The sequence below is a fragment of the Barbus barbus genome (assembly GCF_936440315.1).
Source record: "Barbus barbus genome assembly, chromosome: 22".
Lineage (NCBI taxonomy): Eukaryota > Metazoa > Chordata > Actinopteri > Cypriniformes > Cyprinidae > Barbus > Barbus barbus.
In genome coordinates, this window is record NC_136750.1 from 25,882,844 (window position 1) to 25,906,389 (window position 23,546).

Consider the following 23,546-nt stretch of genomic DNA (forward strand, 5'->3'; position numbering starts at 1 on the left):
ACACTTGGCATTTTAGTACTACTGTTTTTTAAACTGTTATTTCATTACATTTAGTACTTAATAAAGATCTATTCTATCCTGTACCCATAATCCCTCACAGCCATTCCGCTGCACAAATACTACCCTCTGTTGGCCATAGAGTTGTAATAACGAAGTTTTGATAGCTTGTGCATTTGTCATCATCTTTATTAGTGCACATCTGTATGACAGCAAGGAGCTCATCACAAAAACTTCAAGACTGTCTCACTCTTGCTTCTCTCTTTTTTGTGCATTTTCTCTCTGTGACTAGTAAATACTCCGATTAATGCTCTAAATTGCATTTATCGTTATGCTACTGTTTATAAAAGGGTATATTAACATTAAAATATTTAAGCAAAGTATGCAAACTGATACTACAGGTACAAAATAAGAAACACAATCTATAAAACTCATTATTTATTCTATAAACTGTATTATGTTCAGAATGACAACACAAGTCTTTGCAAACTACCAAATGATGCCCAGCTGAAAGTGTCATTTTTACAGCAAATGCTTTTGACTGTCCTTCAATTCAGACCTTTTGTATACTGTAAAATGTTTGATATATGTAAATGCTTCCAAGTTAAATGATGCAAGTGTGTGAAACTGTTAAACTTGAAATGAATAAATGAGCGTCTCTAATGTCGGTGTGCGTTATTGACTAGTGTAAGGCTAGTAACAGTACAGAATACCTGAGTTTAAGGCTGATACTCATAATTTGATCCATGAAATAACATCATTCTAGTGATAATCTGAAAAGCACACAAGCAGTGACACAAGCAGTCTGCAAACCTGCCCCAGTGGAAAAATAAAGAAAACAAATGCATTTCTTAGATAACATTGAAACTGAACTGATCTCATAACACTCTAATAGCAATGCAGCATGCACATGATTCCGTGATATACCACCATGGTTACAAAAATATTGTTATAACAGACAAAATGAATTAAAATGAACCAGCAAGACAGTCTGGAAAAACATACCCACATAGATCATAAATGTTCATACTCTCGCTTTACATAAACACAAGTAGCATCCTCATATTTCAGATGATGCCGTACATTCATAGGACTTTGAAAATAATATCTCTAGTGCCAAGTCTAATTTCTTACAGGGAAGCCCGAACAAATTTAAAAAATCAAAGCAAGTCCATAGTACATTCAGTACTGTTGCTGGCTTTTATTACAATCAGACAGTTTTTTAATTTTAATGTTTATCTAGAGTCAAGAGCCACCAGGGAAAAGGATAAAGGGGTTGAGGATATCAGAAATCACTTTCAGCTGCTGTGTTTAGTGACGGCTGGTGACGGAACATTGGGTCCAGATCTCGGATGCCCCCTGCTGCCTGGCTCAATATAACCGCTTCTCGTAACTGCCGAGGAAAGCAAAACAACACAGCCTTAATAAATGCAGTTACATTGATTATATTATTAAATTAAAGGTTTTTACAAACATGACAGCATAACCAATTAAAGGAACAGTTCGCCCAAAAATGGAAATAAAAAAGCAGCATGGAAGTATCATAAAAGTGCCTTTCAGCAAGGAACAGACTACAGTTTAAGACGTTACTCAGTCTCAAATATAATTTGTGCATCCAAATATTGAAACTCGCATATTGTCATCAGTTATGAGATGCATGAGAATCAATGGCTTTAAAGATGTCAAATCTAGTGTCATTTTTAAATAACAATTTAAATTCCAGTCTGTTCTTCACACAAAGCTATTATATGGCTTCAGAAGATATGAAATATAGTGCCAAGTCATATGGATTATTTTTGATGCACTACCATTCAAAAGTTTAAGGTCAGTAATATATATATGTATGTATACAACAATACAATACTACTTAGTATATACACTGAGATAATACTATGTATGTGTGTGTGTGTGTGTGTGTATATATACACATATATATATATACACATATATATATATATATATATATATATACACACACACACACACACACACACACATATATATATATATATATATATATATGCATATATACTTTTATTCAGCAAGGATGCATAAAATTGATCAAAAGTGACAGATAAAGACATTTATAATGTTACAAAAGATTTTTACTTCATCAAAGAATCTTGAAAAATGTATCTAAAATAATGCTTTTTTATCATTAATAATGATAACCAGCATATTAGAATGATTTCTGAAGGATCATGTGACACTGATGACTGGACTAATGATGCAGAAAATTCAGTTTTGCATCACCTGAATAAATTACATTTTAAAATATATTTATATATAAAGCTCTTATTTTAAAATGTAAACCCCCCCCCCCCCCCCCCCCACACACACACACACACACAAAAATGACTGTTTTTACTGATCAATTAAATGCAGTCTTGGTAAGCATAAGAGAGCTCCTAAAATAAACAATCCTATGGACCCCAACTTTTGAATGTTAGTGTACTTTCATGGTCTTTTTCTGTCCTTTCACCATGGGAAAAAAAAAATCTCTGAAATTTTCGGGTGGATAAGTGATGACAGAACTGTCATTTTTGGGTAAACTATCCTTTTTAAAGTATGAGCGGGGTTCTTTCAAGATAATCTCCCTTTCAAAGACGAGACTCAACCGCAGCACTGGGATAATGGACACTAGGTTTGTCTACATGATACAACAGTAAGAGTAAACTAAAATAGTCTCAATGTCCACTAAAGAGCCCAGACCTTACCGCTGTTTACAACACAATCCCCTCCACCAGAAATTAACGCTATTATAAAAGACATGAGACGCTATTATACTTACATGGCACAAAAGAATATCTATGACAGCATAAGAGAAAGGAAGAGAACATTTTCACATGTTATCTCTACTTTTCCATGACAACGTAAGAAAGGATAGACTGAGGGTCTCTGAGAGGAACTTTATAAAAACAGAAAGGGGATTGCTAAACTTTTAGTTTTATGTGAATGTTATTCTAATGACGTGAAATGTGTTCACAACCATTTTTTGAGGGTATGTGCTGTGAGAAAAAAAACACGATGGTAGGTCAAGAAGTGGGGTAAAATGAGTGGGCGGAGACTTACGAATGAAGTCCATGAACTCCGCCCTCAACCTGAGCAGACATGGTCCTCTTCTCAAACTTCAGCTCTCCAGAGTACATCATCGATCTATATGTAACGCAGGTGAGACTTACACAGGTGTAGGTAAAAACAAACTACATTCTTTTCCATGTTGACGTTTTCTTTCAGGAAGTCGAGTCGAAAAAAATATTTCCTTCACTTTTTCTGTTTTTCTTTTTCTTTAATATCTTCTTGTCCCAGCTTTTATTTGTATTTTTTTGAGCGACGACTGAAAATGTGTATATTATTGGCACTTCTCGTGTTTATTGTCATCTAATGATAAATCACTTGTTTTCCTCAACCGCAAGTCACTTTGTATAAAAGCATCTGCCAAAAGAATAAATGTAAATGTAATGTAAATGAGACACATAAAAGAGCTTGTTATCTATTTTATATAACCAATAGCCTTTGGTTTACATTACAGCCTGCTAAATACAGATTTGACAGCTTATTCCATGGATGGAAGCAAAGAAGACGGTTTAAGAATGCATAAATTAGGGGCCAAGCCCGAAACGTATTGTTTGTGTTTGATTTCTCTTATCGCCCAATGGGAGTCTATGGCAGCCCTATGAAGGGAACACAGGAAAATGATGAAATTTGGCACACGTGTAGTGATGGCCATGAATAGTGATCTGACCAACTTTGGGGTCTCTAGGACCAACTCTATAGCGCCACCACCAGTTCAAAAATTCAACATTGAAATGGTAATAACTCCTGAACCCCTAATTCTAGAACAATTGAACTTAGTACACCTGATTACTCTCTTCATGACTCTCTTCATGCTGATCACATTCGATAGCTTACATTAAGACTTCACCCATTACAGTAGCGGCCATTTTAAAAAGTACAGTATTCTTTGTTTTCGCTACTCCTCCTTCAAAATCTGTCCAATTCTTCCCAAAATTGGATCAGATGATCTTTGGACTGATCCGCACAGAAATGACTGAACAGATTTTTTTTTACTCATCTTTGTTCAAAAGTTATGATGTTGTGAATTTAACAAAATTTTGACCCAAAATTGGTTCAGAGGCTGTATCTTGGCCAAACGTTGATCAATCGCAACGAAACTTGGTACGCTTCATCAACACCATGATCTGAGGATCCATGCCAAAGTTGGGACCAGCGCCACCTATGGGTCGTGACATACCAAAAATTCACATTTTTGCGTATAACTTTTGAACAGTCAGTCAGAAAATTATCATCTTTGTGTCTATGGATTCCTTGGGTCATGCCGAATCAGAGGATGTCAGTTTTGCCAGGATTGGCTGAACCAACACAGCTGTCCACCATTTTGAAATTTGTCATAAATTGCAATATCTTTTGAACCATTTGACATATCTGCACAAAAATCGGTAGGGATCATGAACACGATGTCCTTGAGGTACCCCGGAAAAATGAAGACAGCATCACCTAGTGTTCCAGAGACATAACGATTCTTGCAAAAGCACTTTTGAACTTTTGAAAATGTTGTCCAAAATGTGTCATTTTTATGTTGTTTCGTTCCCTGGGTTATGCCGATTCTGACGATGTCTCATTTGTCATTTTCCATTAATGATGCAGTGAAGTTAACAAGGTCGACCCAAAATTGTTTCAGAGGCTGTATCTCGGCCAAACTTTGATCAATCGACACAAAACTTGGTACGCTTCATCAACACCATGAACTGAGGATATATGCCAAAGTTGGGAACAGCGCCACCTATGGGCCGTGAGATACCAAAAATGCACTATTTTGCTTATAACTTTTGAAAGCATTGTCCAAATTTAGTTTTTTCTGTATCTTTTCATTCCCTAGGATATGCCGATTCTGACGATGTCTCATTTGTCATTCTCCATGAATGTGCCTGTCAGCCATATTGAAGTAAATGAAAAACTGTTTTTTCGCCACTCCTCATTCAAAGTTTGTCCAATTTTGTCCAAAATCTAATCATATGATCTTTGGACCAACCTGCACAGAAATGACTGAACAGATTTTTGATATTCACTACCGTTCCCGAGAAATGCCTCTTGGAAGATGACCGTACCGGTGTTCATTGTCTTATGCTAATAATCTTAACATTCTACTAAGTTACAGGCTAAACAATTACCATTCTGTTTAATGGGACCCCTCAGATATCGAGTTAACCATAAGCTGCATTACAATTAACTTAAATTTGCGTGTTACACTGGTTAAAATGCTAAGGAACTTTTTTAGTCAGCTCATTCTCACTCCTTAACCTTTCCTAGGCAGCCAGTTGAATGTGTATCAACTGAGTGGCGTGCTCTGCTAAGCAACTGGCCCCGAACCTTTCAGGTCGTGGGTTCGAATCCCGGTTGGCACATACCCAGACCGCCAGAGGTACTGTGACCAGAAGTGATGCGAACGTTGCTTTTGTTCCGGACGTTGGATCTTCTGTGCGCGTTCGTCTTGAATCAGAAACGTGTGTTTGTTCGTTCTCATCTGAACTTCTATTCAGTTTTGAACTTCTGTACTCCTGAACCTGAATCTGTTTTTTCTATGTATGTTCTATTTCAGCTGTTTTTGCTCTTCCCGATCTGCGCCGCACTACGGGCCATTCGCGGGCTTGACCCCAGTAATCGCTGCTTGCAGCTATATTTATCTTTATTTCTGATGTTTGAAACAAAATATAGTAGGTTGATGTATTAGTACAACTGAAGACACACAGTGCACCGATGATTTACTGCTAGTTGAATGTAAGAAAGGATAGGCAATATTCTTTTTCTAAAGAGAATTATCGAACAAAAATTTGTTTAGTGCAGAATGAGTATAATATTTTTAGTTTTTTTCTTTTTTTTCAGAAGAAAACGCTGCCGGCCAAAAGTTTGGAATAATTAAGACCTTGTAATTTATTTTTAATTAAGTCTACTAAGTATACTCACCAAGAGTAAAAAATATTAATATTGTGAAATATTATTTCAAATAAAAAAATGTGTTTTAATATATTTAAAAATGTAATATATTCCTCTGATGACAAAGCAAAATTAAAAAAAAAAATAGTTGGAGCTTAACTATTAATAATGGCTCTTATTATTGCCAATGCTTTGGAATAAATTGCAATTTTAAATACATTAAAACAGAAAACATTCTATTTTAGAAAATGTTGAAATTTTCATAATATTTCACAATATTACTGTTTTTATTAAATAAACACAGCCTTGTTGAGTTGGTGATGTCTTTTAAAAACATTTAAAATCCAAACTTTTGACGAGTAGTGTATATCTGATAAAAATTTGGTCCATTGATCTAGAAAGAAAGACTTACACGTGTATATCTGCTAAAAGCTCATTTAGTTGACTAGCTGCAAGTGTATTTCTAAAAGTGACTAGAATACAGTAGATACTATCATAGATATGGATAAACATGAATTCAAAGTCACAAAATTGCAAGTAATTTGTCAAGCTTTTCAGATGTCTATAAAGGAAAATGACACACTTACCGCAGAATGGACAAGCTCTTTGCACCGATGTCCTGGCAGCCATGTTGAATTCCAGTGATGAGGTAAGGAACAAATTTGTGTATCGAGCCTTTATCCTGAACTGAGCCAGAGACTCCCTGAGCCACCTTCACTTTATCACCTTCACTGGAAAACACACACATATACACACAACCCATGATATCCTGCATACAAAACACTACTTTGATTTTTCATCATTTATTCTCACTTTTTTATGCCATTTTTGTGTATATTTTATTGTTTTAACCTTGTTTTGGACCTAGACTCTAAAAATAACAAATTTGAGCATATGTGAGATTAATACACCCAATGTTGTCTTTATGTACACGAGGTCAACTGAGTTTAAGAGTGTTTACCTAAAGTAACGTTTCTGACTGCTGTTGTTTTTCTCCATGGCGTCCAAAGAGCCCATGCCACGGTACTTCTTCAGTCGTACGCCATCTGAGAAAAAATACTCACCGGGCGCTTCTGTGGTTGCTGCTAACAATGACCCCATCATCACTGAAACAAAACAGGCAGAAGGGAAGGGCACAGTCTGGCACAGATAGTAAAATGTAGGCAAACAAATCCCAGCCATTAATAACAATGATCGTTCAGGCAAATCACCCAGAAAAACACACACCTGTGGAAGCTCCCAACGCAAGGGCTTTGACAACGTGCCCAACCGTCTGGATGCCACCGTCTGCAATGACCGGAACCCCAAAACGCCGGGCGTATTCAGCCACCTTATACACAGATGTGCCCTGCGGTCTCCCACACGCCATCACTACATGATACACAACACGTACACATATTTACATGGCTATATAACATCTAATTAAATTAAAAAATGATAACTGTTATTAACTTTTACCATTTTTAGACATGAATAAAAGTACCATTTTCTTTTTAAACACATTTACATTGCTACATAAATAAGCAATTCCTATTTTTTTCTTTTTCATAAAATAAAATAAAGTAACATAAAATAATAATAATTTTTTTCCATTTTGCAGACATTATAGGAATAATTTTCATTTTAAGTATGTCTACATACACACATTTACATTGCTCTATAAATAGGTAATTCTTATTATTTTCTTGTAATTAAAATGAAAGAAATATAATACTTTACTTTACTTACTTACTTTTGTCATTTAGCAGACGCTTTTGTCCAAAGCGACTTACAAATAAGAAAAAGTAACTAAAACTAAAAAGTTACAACTCTATAAATACTATCTACCCACATATTATTATTACATATTATATTATAATAAAAACTAAAATGATAATTTCTATCCCCATACCTTCCTGTGTGATGCAGATGGATCCACAGCCCATGCCCACTCGTAAAGCATCGACACCGGCATCTATAAGATTCTTTGCTTGAGCAGCAGTCACCACTGTGTACAAGAGAAAGAAAATAAATGCTATTACTCGATTTAAGAATGGAAAACAACTGTAGGTCCATGCATCCATATGTCTAATATCACTCTATCCTCACGTTATACAGAAAAGAACCGCACAAAAGGCAAAAAAGCATCACCGTTTCCTCCCACCACTTGTAGTTCTGGGTATTTCTGTTTGATGTAGTTGATCAAACTGATCTGAAACACTGAGTTCCCCTGAGAAGAGTCCTGAGACAGAATAACAGAAAAACCATCATATCATGTAGGCTTAAGAGCTAAAAGGAACAACATTGTGTGTATACTGTGATTTTGGCCCCAGTTTTGCAGTCTGAGACCAACTTTGGAAATTGTAAAATATTTATTTTACTTTATGCAATATTATTTTAATTTTGTGTTTCACATAAGGAATTAATGGTTGATGCAATTCTATTCTGCACTCTTGTAGAATTTAGGTTCCCTAATCCACCTACTAATTAATTTCCCAGTGAAACCAAAGAACTTGAGTAGCTCGTACAGGTGTGTTTGAATAAATATGTTGCCCAAAGGTGAGACAGTACGTTAAGATGGCTGCACACTAGACGATTTTCAAATCTTAACTGATTTTAAAACCATGGGAGACCACAGACATGAAGACAGTTCAACTGATTTTTAGCCTTATAATCCTCTGAACGCGCACAGTAGATGATTCGAGCAGACCGCGAGACCACACGTGTGAAAACATGCTAATGCTGCATTCCACGTCCCGACCCATGGAACAAAAAAATAAAATGGCATGTTGTCTGCAGGTGTGTGATTATAAAGAGGGTCATTTACCATGTTTGACACATTTGTCTCTGCTTGCTAAACAGGTTTTCTCTTGTCATATTGGAAATTTGACTCGCTAATGCATTTTTTGCTTAAAGGAATGGCTCACCCAAAAATCAAAATGTACCCTCAGGCCATCCAAGATGTAGATGAGTTTCTTTCTTCATCAGAACAGATTTGGAGAAATTGAGCATTGCATCACTTGCTCACCAATGGGTGCTCTGCGGTGAATGGGTGCCGTCAGAATGAGAGTCCAAACAGCTGACAAAAACATCGCAATAATCCACAAGTAAACCATACCACTCAAATTCATCATTTAATATCTTGTGAAGTGAAAAGCTGCATGTCTGTAAGAAACAAATTAATCACTAAGATGTTTTTAACTTCAAACCATAGCTTCCGCACTCAAAGGACTGCTAATTCTCTATTAATAGTGTAGCTTTCTCCAGTGAAAAAGTCACCTAAACTAGTGTTGTGTGGATTATTGTGATGTTTTCATCAGCTGTTTGGACTCTCGTTCTGACGGCACCCATTCACTGCAGGATTCATTGGTGAGCAAAGATGTAATGCTAAATTTCTGTTCTGATGAAGAAACAAACTCATCTTGGATGGCCTGATGGTGAGTAAATGTTTTTCATTAAATGTGCACATCTATCCTTGGTGTTGACATGTTTGCAGCTTGGCAGAACAGATTATGGAATTCTGCAAGAGAAATTCTGAGTTCCGTTGTTTTAAATGTCAATGGAATGCAGCAAAAGCAATGCAAAAAGCTAGATCTCCAGAAACAGAACTGTGTCTAAAGTTTAATGTCATCCTATTCCCCTTAGGACCCACCAGAACTATCACGTCCACTCCGGCCTGCATGAGCAGGTCTAGCCGGTACTTGTCGTCCTCTCGGGTGCCGATGGCAGCGCCACACAGCAGCTGTTTGCGAGAGTCTTTGGAGGCTAGAGGATAGTCTCTGTTCTTCTTCAAATCGGTCCGAGCTATTATAGCTACAAGCTCATCGCTGTCATTCACTATAGGCAGTTTACCTGAGAGAGAAAAACAGGAATGTGATCAGCAAGTTTCTGCAAAACATCACAATATAAAGAGGACTGAAGTTTCGGCTCATACCTTTTTTACTGCGCTGTAAGATGTCGTTTGCCTCTTTTAATGTTACACCTGCTGGAGCAACCACTAAATCCTCTCGTTTTGTCATTGCCTGGAGGATTTAAGACATTTCAAAAACTATCGTTAATGCATATTAGTAGCATTAATGACTACGAGTGTTTAAGGACAACAACAATTTTGAATTGTTTATTTTTATTGTGAATAATTCATCAGTGATCAATGTTTTTTTTTAATTCAAAAATATTTCAAATAAATTGTTGTGATATTCTTTTATATGCATTGTTCAAATATTTGGGGTCAAAATGTTTTTGAAAGAAGAATGCTCACCAAGGCTGCATTTATTTTATCAACACTACAGTAAAAACAGGAATATTATGAAATATTATTAAAATGTTAAATAACTATTTTCTATCTTAACATATTTTAAAATGTAATTTATTCCTGTGATGGTAAAGCTGAGTTTTCAGTAGTCATTACTCTAGTCTTCAGTGTCACATGACTCTTCAGAAATCATTTTAATACTATATCTAATCTATTACTATAATTATTATTATCAATGCTGAAAACAGTTGTGCCACTAAATATTCAGTTTCATTCAAAATGACACTTCATGGAAGTTAAATGAATACTTAGATTATGAAACTTCACTTAAATTAGAATCAAACTTCAAATTATTAAAGAATTAAATTAGAATTCAGAAACTTCAAATCACAAACCTCCTCCAGTGGCCTGTCATAATCTTTCTCTGACAGGAAGTCGATGTCTCGTGACGTAACGATGCCCTCCAGCTTGCTGCCCATCTTGCCGGTTTCTGTAACTGGGATGCCGGAGAAACCGTGCCGTACCTTTGCTTCAAACACATCGCCAACCGTCTGCCGTGGATTCATCACTACAGGATCCGTAATAAAGCCCTGCTCAAATTTCTGCCAATATGACAGATACACAAAACATATTAATAATAGGTAGTTATCATTATATCAGGAATCTACAGTTCAACAGACTTTCAAAATACAAGTTTCACTTTTTTTTAATTCCTCAAAATATTAATCTCTTAACACTCATGTGACTGACCTTGACTTTCCGAACCTCGTTGGCCTGGAACTCAGGTGTGCAGTTGTGATGAATAATTCCTATTCCACCCATGAGCTATGGGAAAAACCAGTGGATGAAATTGAAAAGCAATTACGATTCAGTACAAGTTCTGATATATAACGTTTCTGTGAGTGTTACTTACAGCCATAGCGATGGCCATGGAGGACTCTGTGACTGTGTCCATGGGAGAGGAAATGAGTGGCGTCTTCAGGGTTATCTTGCGGGTCAAGGCTGATGTCAAATCCTATGACAACACATGACTGTTACAAAAAAAATCAGAAATTGTCTATGTAATGGGACATGTTCGACTAAGCAAAGCTAATTAATAACCTTTGGTCATTTTAGGAACTCAACTTAAGTATGCTACTTAGGTGCAAGTAAAAATGACCTTTTGTCATAAAATCATACAGGTTTAGAACAGCATAAGGGTAGGAAAATAATAAAAATCTAGTTTTGTGAGTGAATTATTTCTTAACAGAAAACATTTACAGTACACAGACCAGTGTTGTTATTGTTAAGTAAAACTAACACTATGACAAATTGTTAATTGAAGTAAAGCTGAAGTAAAATTATCAAATGAAAAAAACCAGAAACTTAAAAAACGTAAAAATGTCAAGAAATAAAAATAAATAAAAATCAAAGCTAATTCAAAATATTAATATATACTTTAATAATATATAATGCATTGCAAAAATGGTCTATTTTAATTCTATTTGTAATTATTTGAATTAAAAGAATGAAATGATAAAATATAGCTAATTAGAAATATTAAAAGAAAAAACTAAACGACAAAAGTACACAGCAAAATGACTAAAACATAAATGATAAAAATAAAATAAAATATTCATATATAATATAAATATTTTATATATATATATATGTATATATATATAAATTTAGAGTTCACACACATATTATGTAAACAAAAACTTTTAGTTTTGATATCTTGGATTAATTGTGATTAATCGTTTGCGCTATAATAAATACTATAATTATATACAAATATTACTGAAATAACACTGACTCGGTCACATAAGTTGACTTCGTCAAACTGTAGACACTGTCACATCTTATTTTTCTTCTTTCTCTCTAACACCTGTGTCCCATCATTAACCATAGCTCAGCGTAATCTCAGAAGTGCTCAAAGAAAACACAAACACTGTTGTGTACCTGCGTTTACATCAGCAGGAAGCTAACCTATCTGCCCTACTGGAAAAAAACATTTTAAACAGACTATAGACTACCTTAAACCAAAACATATATGAGATGTTCAACAAAATAAGTTGAAATAGTATCTATTAAGTTCAACTGATTGCCTGTTTAATTAAATCATTGTCTTATAATCTATCCCAGGAAAGAGAATTTGCTCCATCTTTAATTAAAAATTAGTTTAAAGTTGTGGTTCCAGGAGGACTGATATTTGTGTCATCCTGGTCTCTCTCGCTGTGTCTCACACACACACACCTGAGCTTCACTGCTTGTGACAACATGCCCAGAACACCAGGGACTGTGTGGATGCTAACACAGCCATGTTAACCTCTCATCCACACAAACACAGTCCTTTGCAGATCTTCCACCTCTCTGGCAGTTAAAGAGCTCCTTTTCCATCAACTTAGCATCTGAGTTGATTCATGTGATCAAAAATTATCCTCTGCACTATAACTGTTTACTAATAAAAGAGCTTTTGGTCTGTTCCCCCATTTGTTGATAATCTCTGATACAGTATCTCACAGAAGTGAGTACACCCCTCACATTTTTGTAAATATTTTATTATATCTTTTTATGTGACAACACTGAAGAAATGACACTTTGCTACAATGTAAAGTAGTGAGTGTACAGCTTGTATAACAGTGTAAATTTGTTGTCCCCTCAAAATAACTCAACACACAGTCATTAATGTCTAAACCGCTGGCCACAAAAGTGAGTACACCCCTAAGTGAAAATGTCCAAATTGGCCCCAAAGTGTCAATATTTTGTGTGGCCACAATTATTTTCCAGCACAGCCTTAACCCTGTTGGGCATGGAGTTCACCAGAGCTTCACAGGTTCCAACTGGAGTCCTCTTCCACTCCTCCATGACATCACGGAGCTGGTGGATGTTAGAGACCTTGCGCTCCTCCACCTTCCGTTTGAGGATGCCCCACAGATGCTCAATAGGGTTTATGTCTGGAGACATGCTTGGCCAGTCCATCACCTTTACCCTCAGCTTCTTTAGCAAGGCAGTGGTCGTCTTGGAGGTGTGTTTGGGGTCATTATCATGTTGGAATACTGCCCTGCGGCCCAGTCTCTGCTTCAGTATGTCACAGTACATGTTGGCATTCATGGTTCCCTCAATGAACTGTAGCTCCCCAGTGCCAGCAGCACTCATGCAGCCCCAGACCATAACACTCCCACCACCATGCTTGACTGTAGGCAAGACACACTTGTCTTTGTACTCCTCACCTGGTTGCCGCCACACATGCTTGACACCATCTGAACCAAATAAGTTTATCTTGGTCTCATCAGACCACAGGATATGGTTCCAGTAATCCATGTCCTTAGTCTGCTTGTCTTCAGCAAACTGTTTGCGGGCTTTCTTGTGCATCATCTTTAGAAGAGGATTCCTTCTTGGCCACTGTGCTGCAGCTCAGTTTCAGGGTCTTGGCAATCTTCTTATAGCCTACGCCATCTTTATGTAGAGCAACAATTCTTTTTTTCAGATCCTCAGAGAGTTCTTTACATGAGGTGCCATGTTGAACTTCCAGTGACCAGTATGAGAGGGTGAGAGCGCAAACACCAAATTTAACACACCTGCTCCCTATTCACACCTGAGACCTTGTAATACTAATGAGTCACATGACACCGGGGAGAGAAAAATAGCTAATTGGGCCCAATTTGGACATTTTCACTTAGGGGTGTACTCACTTTTGTGGCCAGCGGTTTAGACATTAATGGCTGTGTGTTGAGTTATTTTGAGGGGACAACAAATTTACACTGTTATACAAGCTGTACACTCACTACTTTACATTGTAGCAAAGTGTCATTTCTTCAGTGTTGTCACATAAAAAGATATAATAAAATATTTACAAAAATGTGAGGGGTGTACTCACTTCTGTGAGATACTGTAAATGTTGGTACTCACCACTTCATCAGATGTGAAGTCAATGAAGCCAGGCAGTATGAGGAAATCACTGAACGAGGAAGGACAGATGGCAGAGTTAGGCAACAATGACCTTTAGATCAGCAATTTATGAAACAGAACATTATCAAAATTACAAAATGCTTAAACACACACTCAAATCAGTGACAAAAAAAACAGCAGAACCACTCTAAAGCAAGCATAAAACAAACCATGTTTGATTCAGAATTTTGGGTATTATTATGGCTAGTTTATGCAAACATGACAGCAATGTATGCAACTATTAAACACGACCATTTGAAAGTTGTTTTTTTTCCTTTAAAAAAAAAAAAAACTTGTTCAGTAAGGATGCATTCCATTGATTAAAAGTAATGACATTTTTAATGTCACAAAAGATTTCTATTTCAAATTAATGCTTTTCTTTTGAACTTTCTATTCATCAAAGAAAAAATGTATCATGGTTTCCACAAAATTAAGCAGAACAACTGATAATAATAATAAATGTTTCTTGAGCAGCAAATTAGCATATTAGAATGATTTCTGAAATATCATGTGACACTGAAGACTGGAGTAATGATGCTGAAAATTCAGATGTGCATCACAGGAATAAATGACATTATAAAATATATTAAAACAGAAAGCAGTTATTTTAAATTGTAATAATATTTCACAATAATCCATTTTTTTGTATTTTGATCAAATAAATGCAGCCGTGAACATAAGAGACTTCTTTCAAAACAGATAAAAAATTGCATGAGCAAATGAATGTGTGTTTGCCTGCAGCATTAATACTTTAAGAAGCCACAAATGATAAACTTGCACGCTTACAGTATGTCTCTGGTCCTGTCAAGAGGAGTTATATAATCTACTTAAGATGTGGCATACTGAGAAGTCCTGTTAATGTTCTTAACCGTATCACCAATGTCACACGCACAAACACATAGCCTCTTTCTAATGCAGCGGTACTATACTACAAAAGTGTGTGCAAATAAAAAAATATGAGATTTAGGTTTAGTCACTTGACAATTTAATGCCTCCTTGCTGAGTAAAAGCATTAATAATCTGACCCCGAACTTAAAGTGGTACCCAAAACTTGATATCCAAAAGCATGTTATCAGTGTTGTTAGAATCTAACTTCACTTAAAAGCACTGTTATTGTTTCAGGGCTACAAATAGAAAGTGTTTAATGATATCCCTCACTTTAAAACATGATAATGGTACCGGATTTGTCTGTCTCAGGAGGATGTGTGAGAAGGCACTGTTCAGTGTCCCGCCCCATGTGGCCTAACGCTCATAAAACCTCCATTATACCAGATTAAACACTCCAGCCAGCATGACAAAAATAGAAGCAGAGACCACTGCTCTGCTAACAAGTTATCATAAGGCTGGGAAAGCATAAACACGTTCATATTCACACACAAACACAAGATCATTTAATGCACTGGTGTAAAACATACTATGTTGATACTAAAAGCACATGTTGAGCAAGCAGGGACAAAAGGGACCACACATACACTCTGGTTTTGCATTGTCCCATAAACACGGGCTGCATGTACTGGGACCGGGCACTTGAGCTCCCCGTTGCTATGGAGATGCACAGAGGGTTGCCATGGAGCTGAGAGCCATCTCACTGACAGATGTCCAGAAAAATGCCTGTGCATGTGAGTGTGCCAGGGTGATTGTGCTGTCCATGTCAGTCTATGTGTCTGATTACAAGGCAGGGCATCTAGAAAAGGTTTTTGTGCACATGATCCTTGACTTACTTGTATGTGAGACCATCACCGATGGCAAAGAGCTGCTGGGCAGTGAGTCCATCCTCTGGAACGTACCCAGTTCCACCACTGATAAGGTAATCAGCCATGCTACAAGCATACAAGAGAGTTTGTAACATGAAATTTGGGTTTAACTTCAACCATTCACAGACAAAATGTGCTGAATGACAGTGCATACAAACAATGTTGTACCTATAAACTAATGTAACAACTTTAAAACACCTTTACAGAGAGGGATTGATTTGATGTTGCAAATTAAAATGATATGACATGCCAAAAAACAAGTGTCCTGCAGTGTAATATACACACACACACACACACACTTTGGATAAACGCTAAATAGAAGTCGCCTAAATACAGGAACAATGCCTACTGATAATTAGACGAGATAAATGTCAAAAATACAAATAAATTTAAAATAAGAAGAATTTAAAACGACAATTTTCTGTGCAGATAACCTGCTGCTCATTCTTATACGTTTATAAGCGCGTTAAATAGAAAAACAAAGAGGAATCCACTTACAATTTCGAGTTACTTTCTCTTTCGGACCGGTGTTATGAACACACTTCCTTCTGCTGAATATACACCGTCATGTACAGTATCTCACATGATGACGGCTGTATTAAAGTGCATTAGAGATCAATGCGGGGATCAGCAGGCTCTCATCCAGTACAGCACAGCAGCGTTCTGAGGAGGCTGAGGCTGCTCTGGATGGAGGGTCTCATGGTGAGACGCGCAGCCGTTTGAACTGAACTGATGTCACATGATACCCGCTCAGTTTAACGCTTGGAAAGGGAACAGGAAAGGTTGAGCTAAACACTCCTCAAACCTGTTTTTGCACATGTTCTGGGAGTCAGTAATTCATTTTTAGTTATGTTTTTGTTATATCTCTGGGTTTACATAGGCCACTTTTAACGCATGCAATGTTCGTAATACCTGAGAGATTTAATTGAAACAGGTATCCTGAGAAAACAGAAGTAACAAATCGTTCTTTTGAGTCGAATCTTTTCGATGATGGTCCTCGCTGCAGAACACAAGATCCAGGGGGCGACGTTGGATCCAGATCCAACTCCTCCCACCTTACATATAACTCCACCCGTCTCCACCTCCTGATCCCTAAACCCACCCATCTCCACCCCCTAGATGTGGATCCAACCCCGCCACCTGGATCTTAGTTCTGCAGTGAGGGGCTACTAGGGGGTTGACTGAGTACAGTAGAGATACTTTCTGCTTTTTTCATCACTACACAAAAACTAGAGACTAAAATGAAGTGATTTTTCACATGATATTTCTTTTGCTTGTGTACTAAAATATCATAAATTGATAATAGCCATAAGTAGTGTATATTTTCCACAATTAGCTCATACACATGAGGTGCATTTTTGTCTCAACTGTACCCATATGGTGTAGCAGTAGCATGGTGCAGTTAGACTCCCATTCTTAATGCTCTAAAGCTGGCTAACCATTTATTGCAAATGTAATAAATTACAAAATTACAGTTTTAAATAATTACAGTTTAAAAATAGCTTATTTAACTCAGATTCAGTTAAACAAAATAGGAACACATCTTTAACACTAGAAAAGATATGGCAAACAGTACAAATGTAAACATAACAGTAAAAATAATATACACCCATATATTCTATAACCCTACCCCTAAATCTTACATTTTCAATCATTCTGTATGATTTATAAGCTTGTTTCATCATGGGGGCCTAAAAAATATTCCCATTATGTTAAAATTTACTGTTATTACTATACTTGGGACATTTGGTCCCCATATAGGTAATACCAGTACACAAACACACACCGCCTCTGTATGCATTTTAGTTTTTATGATTGAACTGTTACTGTAAACAGTACATAGCAACCTAAAGGGTGTCTCAACTTTACGCACTTTACCACCTTGTATATTTATTCAAATGCTATGTAATCCTTTTAACATTCATGTTAGAAAATATGTCCATTAATAATAGACAGTTGAAATATCACAAATAACATTTTCTTAACAGAATTTGCGTAGCATGTGTGTAAATGTGACTTTTATCCTATTATCATAACACTGTACAACTAAACAGCATGTGAAGCAATAGGACACCAATCTGGGTACAGCTGATACACTGTGTCTCAACCGTACCCCACTGGCATGCACGCATATTTCTCTAGATTATGAAAAGACCTTGCATGGCACAATGTGATAAAATATGCCATTTTTTTAGTAAAGTTTGCAATGATGTATGTTAAGTTTAACTATCAACTATCATAAATGAATAATAAGCTATTCATTGTGGAAGGGACATGGTGAAATGAAAATCTCACCTTGTAAATAAAACTTTTGCCGATATTTTCGGAGTAGAAAGACGCACACATTTCAAATTTCCCACAATCAAAGAGAACACTAAAACACGTGTGTCAAGCAAAAATCACGGCTCGGGGTTCTTGTGTACGCAAGTTATATAAGGTGTTTCAACTGTACACATGTCTCAAATGTACTCAGTCTACCCTACTTTTTATGAACAAAATCAGACCTGCAACACGCCGAATTGGGACACATGCAATTACAATAAATATTTTAAAATATTATAAAGGTATTATTAATATTTATAAAACTAAACCTGAAAACCCGTAATAAACAGAGATAACTTTCTTTCCTTTAATTAATTTATTTATTTTATGGAACCTGTTATTTGAAGCAAAACCTGTGCTGTCTTTTAATTTAATTTATTAAAGGATGCAGTATATTTTGTTGAGATGTAATAGTTTATTGTATTATTATTTTGCTTCATTTTTTTATTTTATCTCAAATTTATTTGATCTTATTTTGGTCATTTTCATTTCTATATTTACTAGCCTATATTTTGCATGCATATGTATTGTTTATTTATTTATTTACTTAAATCAAAAAAGAACAAACAAATTAATAAGACAAAAATATTATGATTAAATTAAATATTAGCCAGTTTGTTTTTTAATGCCAGATCTTCAGGTGGTTATATTTTCTGAGCATTAAAAACTTAAATTTCAAAACACACATCATACAAAATTACTTAATTCCCTGAGAGTGTTGCATTTTTGTATTGAACAACTCAGTGGACTACAATGGTTTGTATCATTCATTGCAAATTGTAAAATCATACATCGATTAATGAAGTCTTGATTGCAACATGGGATTCGTAATACATTTTGCACTAGAATTGCACAGCATTTATTAGCACATACATTCAATAAAATCACTTCAACCATTTAAGCCTTGTTTAACATATACCATGTTATGCCGTGGTCAGCTGAATCTATTCCTGATGGACATTTAATCTTGCCCTCTCAACATACACAGACATGCTGTTCTTTCCTAGTGGGAATTATAATCTAAACTGCAGATTAGACCTAAAGAGTGCTCTATCAATATAATCCTTCGTTAAAGTTCTCTTCTCATCTGTCGAAAGAGCCGACACTAATGGAAAAGAGAAAAGATGTGGTGGTGGAAAAATGACAAAGTCCCTCTAGATATTAATGTTTTACAGCAACGAGCTTCATGAATCATGACACAGTTAGCAGATCTTATTTCAGATGCTGCACAACACTGAAGATGTGTACGGAGCTTTGAAGAGCATGCAGACACACTAAAGATTGATGGGTCATGTCTTACTTTCTCAGAGTCACGTGGTCCTTGAGCTAAGCTGAAGATCTGCAGTTCTGAGGCAGATAAATACTAGTTAACCTCTGAGGGCAGAAGTGTCAACCGCAGAGGTAGGGGAGACCCTTGCTTGACACTTAGAAAAGCACCTGTGCCGCAGGTGTCGGTGTCAAAGCTGGGAGGAAGTAATAAGCTGTGATGCCAGATCCAGCTGAAAGCTCATGGGGTTTCTAGGTGTCGTATCCTGAGAGTCAAAACAACATCACAGGCTGTTGCTGTGGACATTCCCAACTGTTATTTAGGAATGTGATTGAAACAACAGTGGACCCAAAAAGTTTTTGGGCTCCTGAATGTCACCATGTTAGGTAACAAAATATCAAACAAATGGCATTTATTTAAAATGAAGACAGCACAAACACACTTCTGATAGGTTTTAAATGATAAAAAAATATATATACTTTAAAAAAAATTGTATTATTGCTATGAATTCATTCATTTAAAGTTGTTCAATGACGATTACATGCTTAAATAAAATGTGTATTTGTTTATAAATATATCATTATGCGGATTCTGTATTTACAGCGTATCTATAATACATTAATGTCTTCGCTTGTTTTGACTGGACAAAACAGAGGTCAACACAGACACAACAGAGCCGCCCCCTCCTTCTTCTCTCCCACTCACTCACAGCTGTTATTTTTCTATTATTCCATCTACATTTTCAACACAAGTTTAAAATATAAAGAAATGACTCACATACATACACAAAAGGGGATCAAAATCAACATGAGTTATTCCCAAAACAGCATTAATTATTAATGGGTCAAAATACATTATTAATCATAATTATTTAGTTGGTCATCATTGTTTTTACCTTTATATATAATTGCAATTGTATGTGTTTGTGTGTGTGTGCGTGTGCGTGTGTGTGTGTGTGTGTGTGTAATGGGTATAGACATATTTTGAGTTGATATATACAGTACGAGTTTATTTGTAAATAAATTAAATAAATATATTTCACACCTATATACACTAGTCAACATTTCAAGAGGATCAAAACCTTTCATCAAAGTTATCCTAAAACCAAAATGTTTTCTTGTCTTAGGACAAATTTGATGAACTTTTTGGATCCACTTCAAATGTTGACTACTGTATTTGTATACATAATAGGCATAGACAATGTATATTTGTGTGTTTATATGTCCATCCTTATTGAATGTGATCAAGTATGATGTACAGTGTGGTTAAATCAGATACTTGAGGAAAAAGAAACCAAGACCTGCTCATTTATTCATTCTTAATAACTACACTATGTTCTCACCTCTCTGGTTCATATCCCGCCTGTATTCGGGTAGCACTGTAGCGCTGGGCAGCCGTCTCGTGCCCGTGCCCATGCAGTGTATTATGTGTAAACGGGCCATGAAAGTGATGATCCGAGTCTCGTAAAGACATCCGTGGCCTGGCCGGCTCCATGTCCCCCACAATACGCCGGTAATCAATCTGGTAGCTGTCCCTGTCCCCATCCGCATACCCGTGCCCATCCATATCAAAGAAATCCAGCAGGTCGTCCTCCACCGTGGCTCTGTTTGAGCCCGACCAACCCCAAAAAAAACACCTGATTGCTGTCTCACCCCCCTCACCTGAGACCACCTCACAGTTACAGCTGTTTGCTCATACACCAGGCTCTACTTCGGAGTAGAGTTTAAAAAAGTAAAACTAAATCAATAAGAGCTGGATATGGGAGTCCTCAGTTAGATTTGTATCCAATTTGCATAAGCTATTAGCATCTTCCAAACCACAGGCCGAAGTTGTAGAGTTGTGCAAGTGCAAAGCAGGTTACCTGTAGATAAAGTTGAAATTTTGATCAGCAACTGACAATCCCAAATTTCAAATGTCCAAAATGAGAAGCTTCTAAGATCTGGTTGGATGTCTTTTTCGTAGTCCCACTGATCAACCTGCAAGAAAAACCAGATCACAGAACCTCATACAGTAGTTAACCGGATGGCAGACAAGCAGAAATTGAATGAGCCTGGTTCTCTCTCTCCCTGTTTCACTTCAGCTAAGCTCTGTTTCTGACAGAAGCGCGTCACTTTCACAAAGAGGATTGCAGCATTAAGTGTGCATGTGTGTTTGTGTGTGTGCTTTAACAGGGGGGAGGAACTTGTGGTGCATGGTGTTCACTAATGGAGCGAAAGACAAGGGATGGGTTTTACATGCCCCACCTCTTGTTTCTCCAAAGGTACTATAACATTGCAGTGCACATTTGAGATTTTGTGTAGCTATGAAAAGCATGCATTGTGACAATTAAAATACAGTGGGGCAAATAAGTATTTGATACACTGCTGATTTTTCAAGTTTTCCCACTTACAAAGAATGGAGAGATCTGTAATATTCATTGTAGGTACACCTCAGCTGTGAGAGAGAATATAAAAAAAATCCAGAAAATCACATTGTATGATTTTTAAATAATTAACTTCCATTTTATTGCATGAAATAAGTATTTGATCACCTACCAACCAGCAAGAATTCTGGCTCTCACAGACCTGTTAGTGTGTCTTTAAGAAGCCCTCCTATCCTCCACTCATTACCTGTATTAATTGCACCTGTTTGAACTTGTTACCTGTATAAAATACACCTGTTCACACAGTCAATCAATCAGACTCCAACCTCTCCACTATGGGCAAGACCAAAGAGCTGTTTAAGGACACTAGGGACAAAATTGTAGACCTGCACAAGGCTGGGATGGGCTGCAGGACAATAGGCAAACAGCTTGGTGAGAAGGCAACAACTGTTGGCGCAATTATTAGAAAATGGAAGAAATTCAAGATGACTGTCAATCTCTTTCGGGCTGGGGCTCCATGCAAGATCTCGCCTCGTGGAGTATCAATGATCCTGAGAAAGGTGAGGGATCAGCCTAGGCCTACACGGGAGGACCTAGTCAATGACCTGAAGAGAGCTGGGACCACAGTCTCAACAGTTACCATTAGTAACACACTACACCGTCATGGATTAAAATCCTGCAGATCGTGCAAGGTCCCCCTGCTCAAGCCAGCACATGTCCAGGCCCGTCTGAAGTTTGCCAAAGACCATCTGGATGATCCAGAGGAGGCATGGGAGAAGGTCATGTGATCAGATGAGACCAAAATAGAACTTTTTGGTGTAAACTACACTCGCTGTGTTTGGAGGAAGGATGAGTACAATCCCAAGAACACCATCCCAACTGTGAAGCATGGGGGTGGAAACATCATGCTTTGGGGGTGCTTTTCTGCAAAGGGGACAGGACGACTGCACCGTATTGAGGGGAGGATGGATGGGGCCATGTATCGTGAGACTTTGGGCAACAACCTCCTTCCTTCAGTAAGCGCATTGAAGATGGGTCGTGGCTGGGTCTTCCAGCATGACAATGACCCCAAACACACAGCAAGGGCAACTAAGGAGTGGCTCCGTAAGAAGCATTTCAAGGTCCTGGAGTGGCCTAGCCAGTCTCCAGACCTGAACCCAATAGAAAATCTATGGAGGGAGCTGAAACTCTGTGTTGCCCAGCGACAGCCCCAAAACCTGAAAGATCTGGAGAAGACCTGTATGGAGGAGAGGGCCAAAATCCCTGCTGCAGTGTGTGCAAACCTGGTCAAGAACTACAGGTCTGACCTCTGTAATTGTAAACAAAGGTTTCTGTACCAAATATTAAGTTCTATTTTTCTATTGTATCAAATACTTATTTCATGCAATAAAATGGAAATTAATTATTCAAATCATACAATGTGATTTTCTGGATTTTTTTTTTATATTCTGTCTCTCACAGTTGAGGTGTACCTACGATGAAAATTACAGCTCTCTCCATTCTTTGTAAGTGGGAAAACTTGAAAAATCAGCAGTGTATCAAATACTTATTTGCCCCACTGTATGTGTTAACAATTTATTTGGGGCGTCATTTTCATTATTTTGCGTGTGCATGCATATGCCTCTGTCACTATGTGTACACACAGCCTAGAAACGGCTTTCTCACAAACAAAGTCAAATCCCAGGGTGCACTGAAGGAGTGTGCTCAACCCTGGAGAGGTTTCAGGTT

The 23,546-nt window shown here is 37.0% G+C and overlaps 1 protein-coding gene across 4 annotated transcripts; it reads right to left on the reverse strand.

Moving 5' to 3' along the window:
• Window positions 1-163: 163 nt before the first annotated feature.
• On the reverse strand, window positions 164-21,544 carry LOC306888390 (inosine-5'-monophosphate dehydrogenase 1a-like). Of its 4 annotated transcripts, none has more exons than XM_079446638.1 (16): window positions 20,799-21,544; window positions 15,835-15,933; window positions 14,075-14,123; window positions 11,097-11,198; window positions 10,934-11,008; window positions 10,579-10,785; window positions 9,866-9,953; window positions 9,584-9,783; window positions 8,083-8,173; window positions 7,844-7,939; window positions 7,180-7,323; window positions 6,914-7,058; window positions 6,540-6,683; window positions 3,070-3,153; window positions 2,789-2,805; window positions 164-1,390 (listed from the first exon to the last, which is right to left on the reverse strand). In XM_079446638.1, the coding sequence occupies exons 1-16, from the start codon at window positions 21,020-21,022 to the stop codon at window positions 1,296-1,298; spliced, it is 1,860 nt and encodes a 619-aa protein (XP_079302764.1). In that variant the 5' UTR covers window positions 21,023-21,544; the 3' UTR covers window positions 164-1,295. The 4 variants fall into 4 exon arrangements, with proteins under 4 accessions (XP_079302764.1, XP_079302766.1, XP_079302765.1 ...); XM_079446640.1 differs by lacking the exon at window positions 20,799-21,544 and adding an exon at window positions 16,366-16,624; XM_079446639.1 differs by lacking the exon at window positions 2,789-2,805 and having other exon boundaries at window positions 170-1,390.
• Between the last annotated feature and the right edge of the window lie 2,002 nt (window positions 21,545-23,546).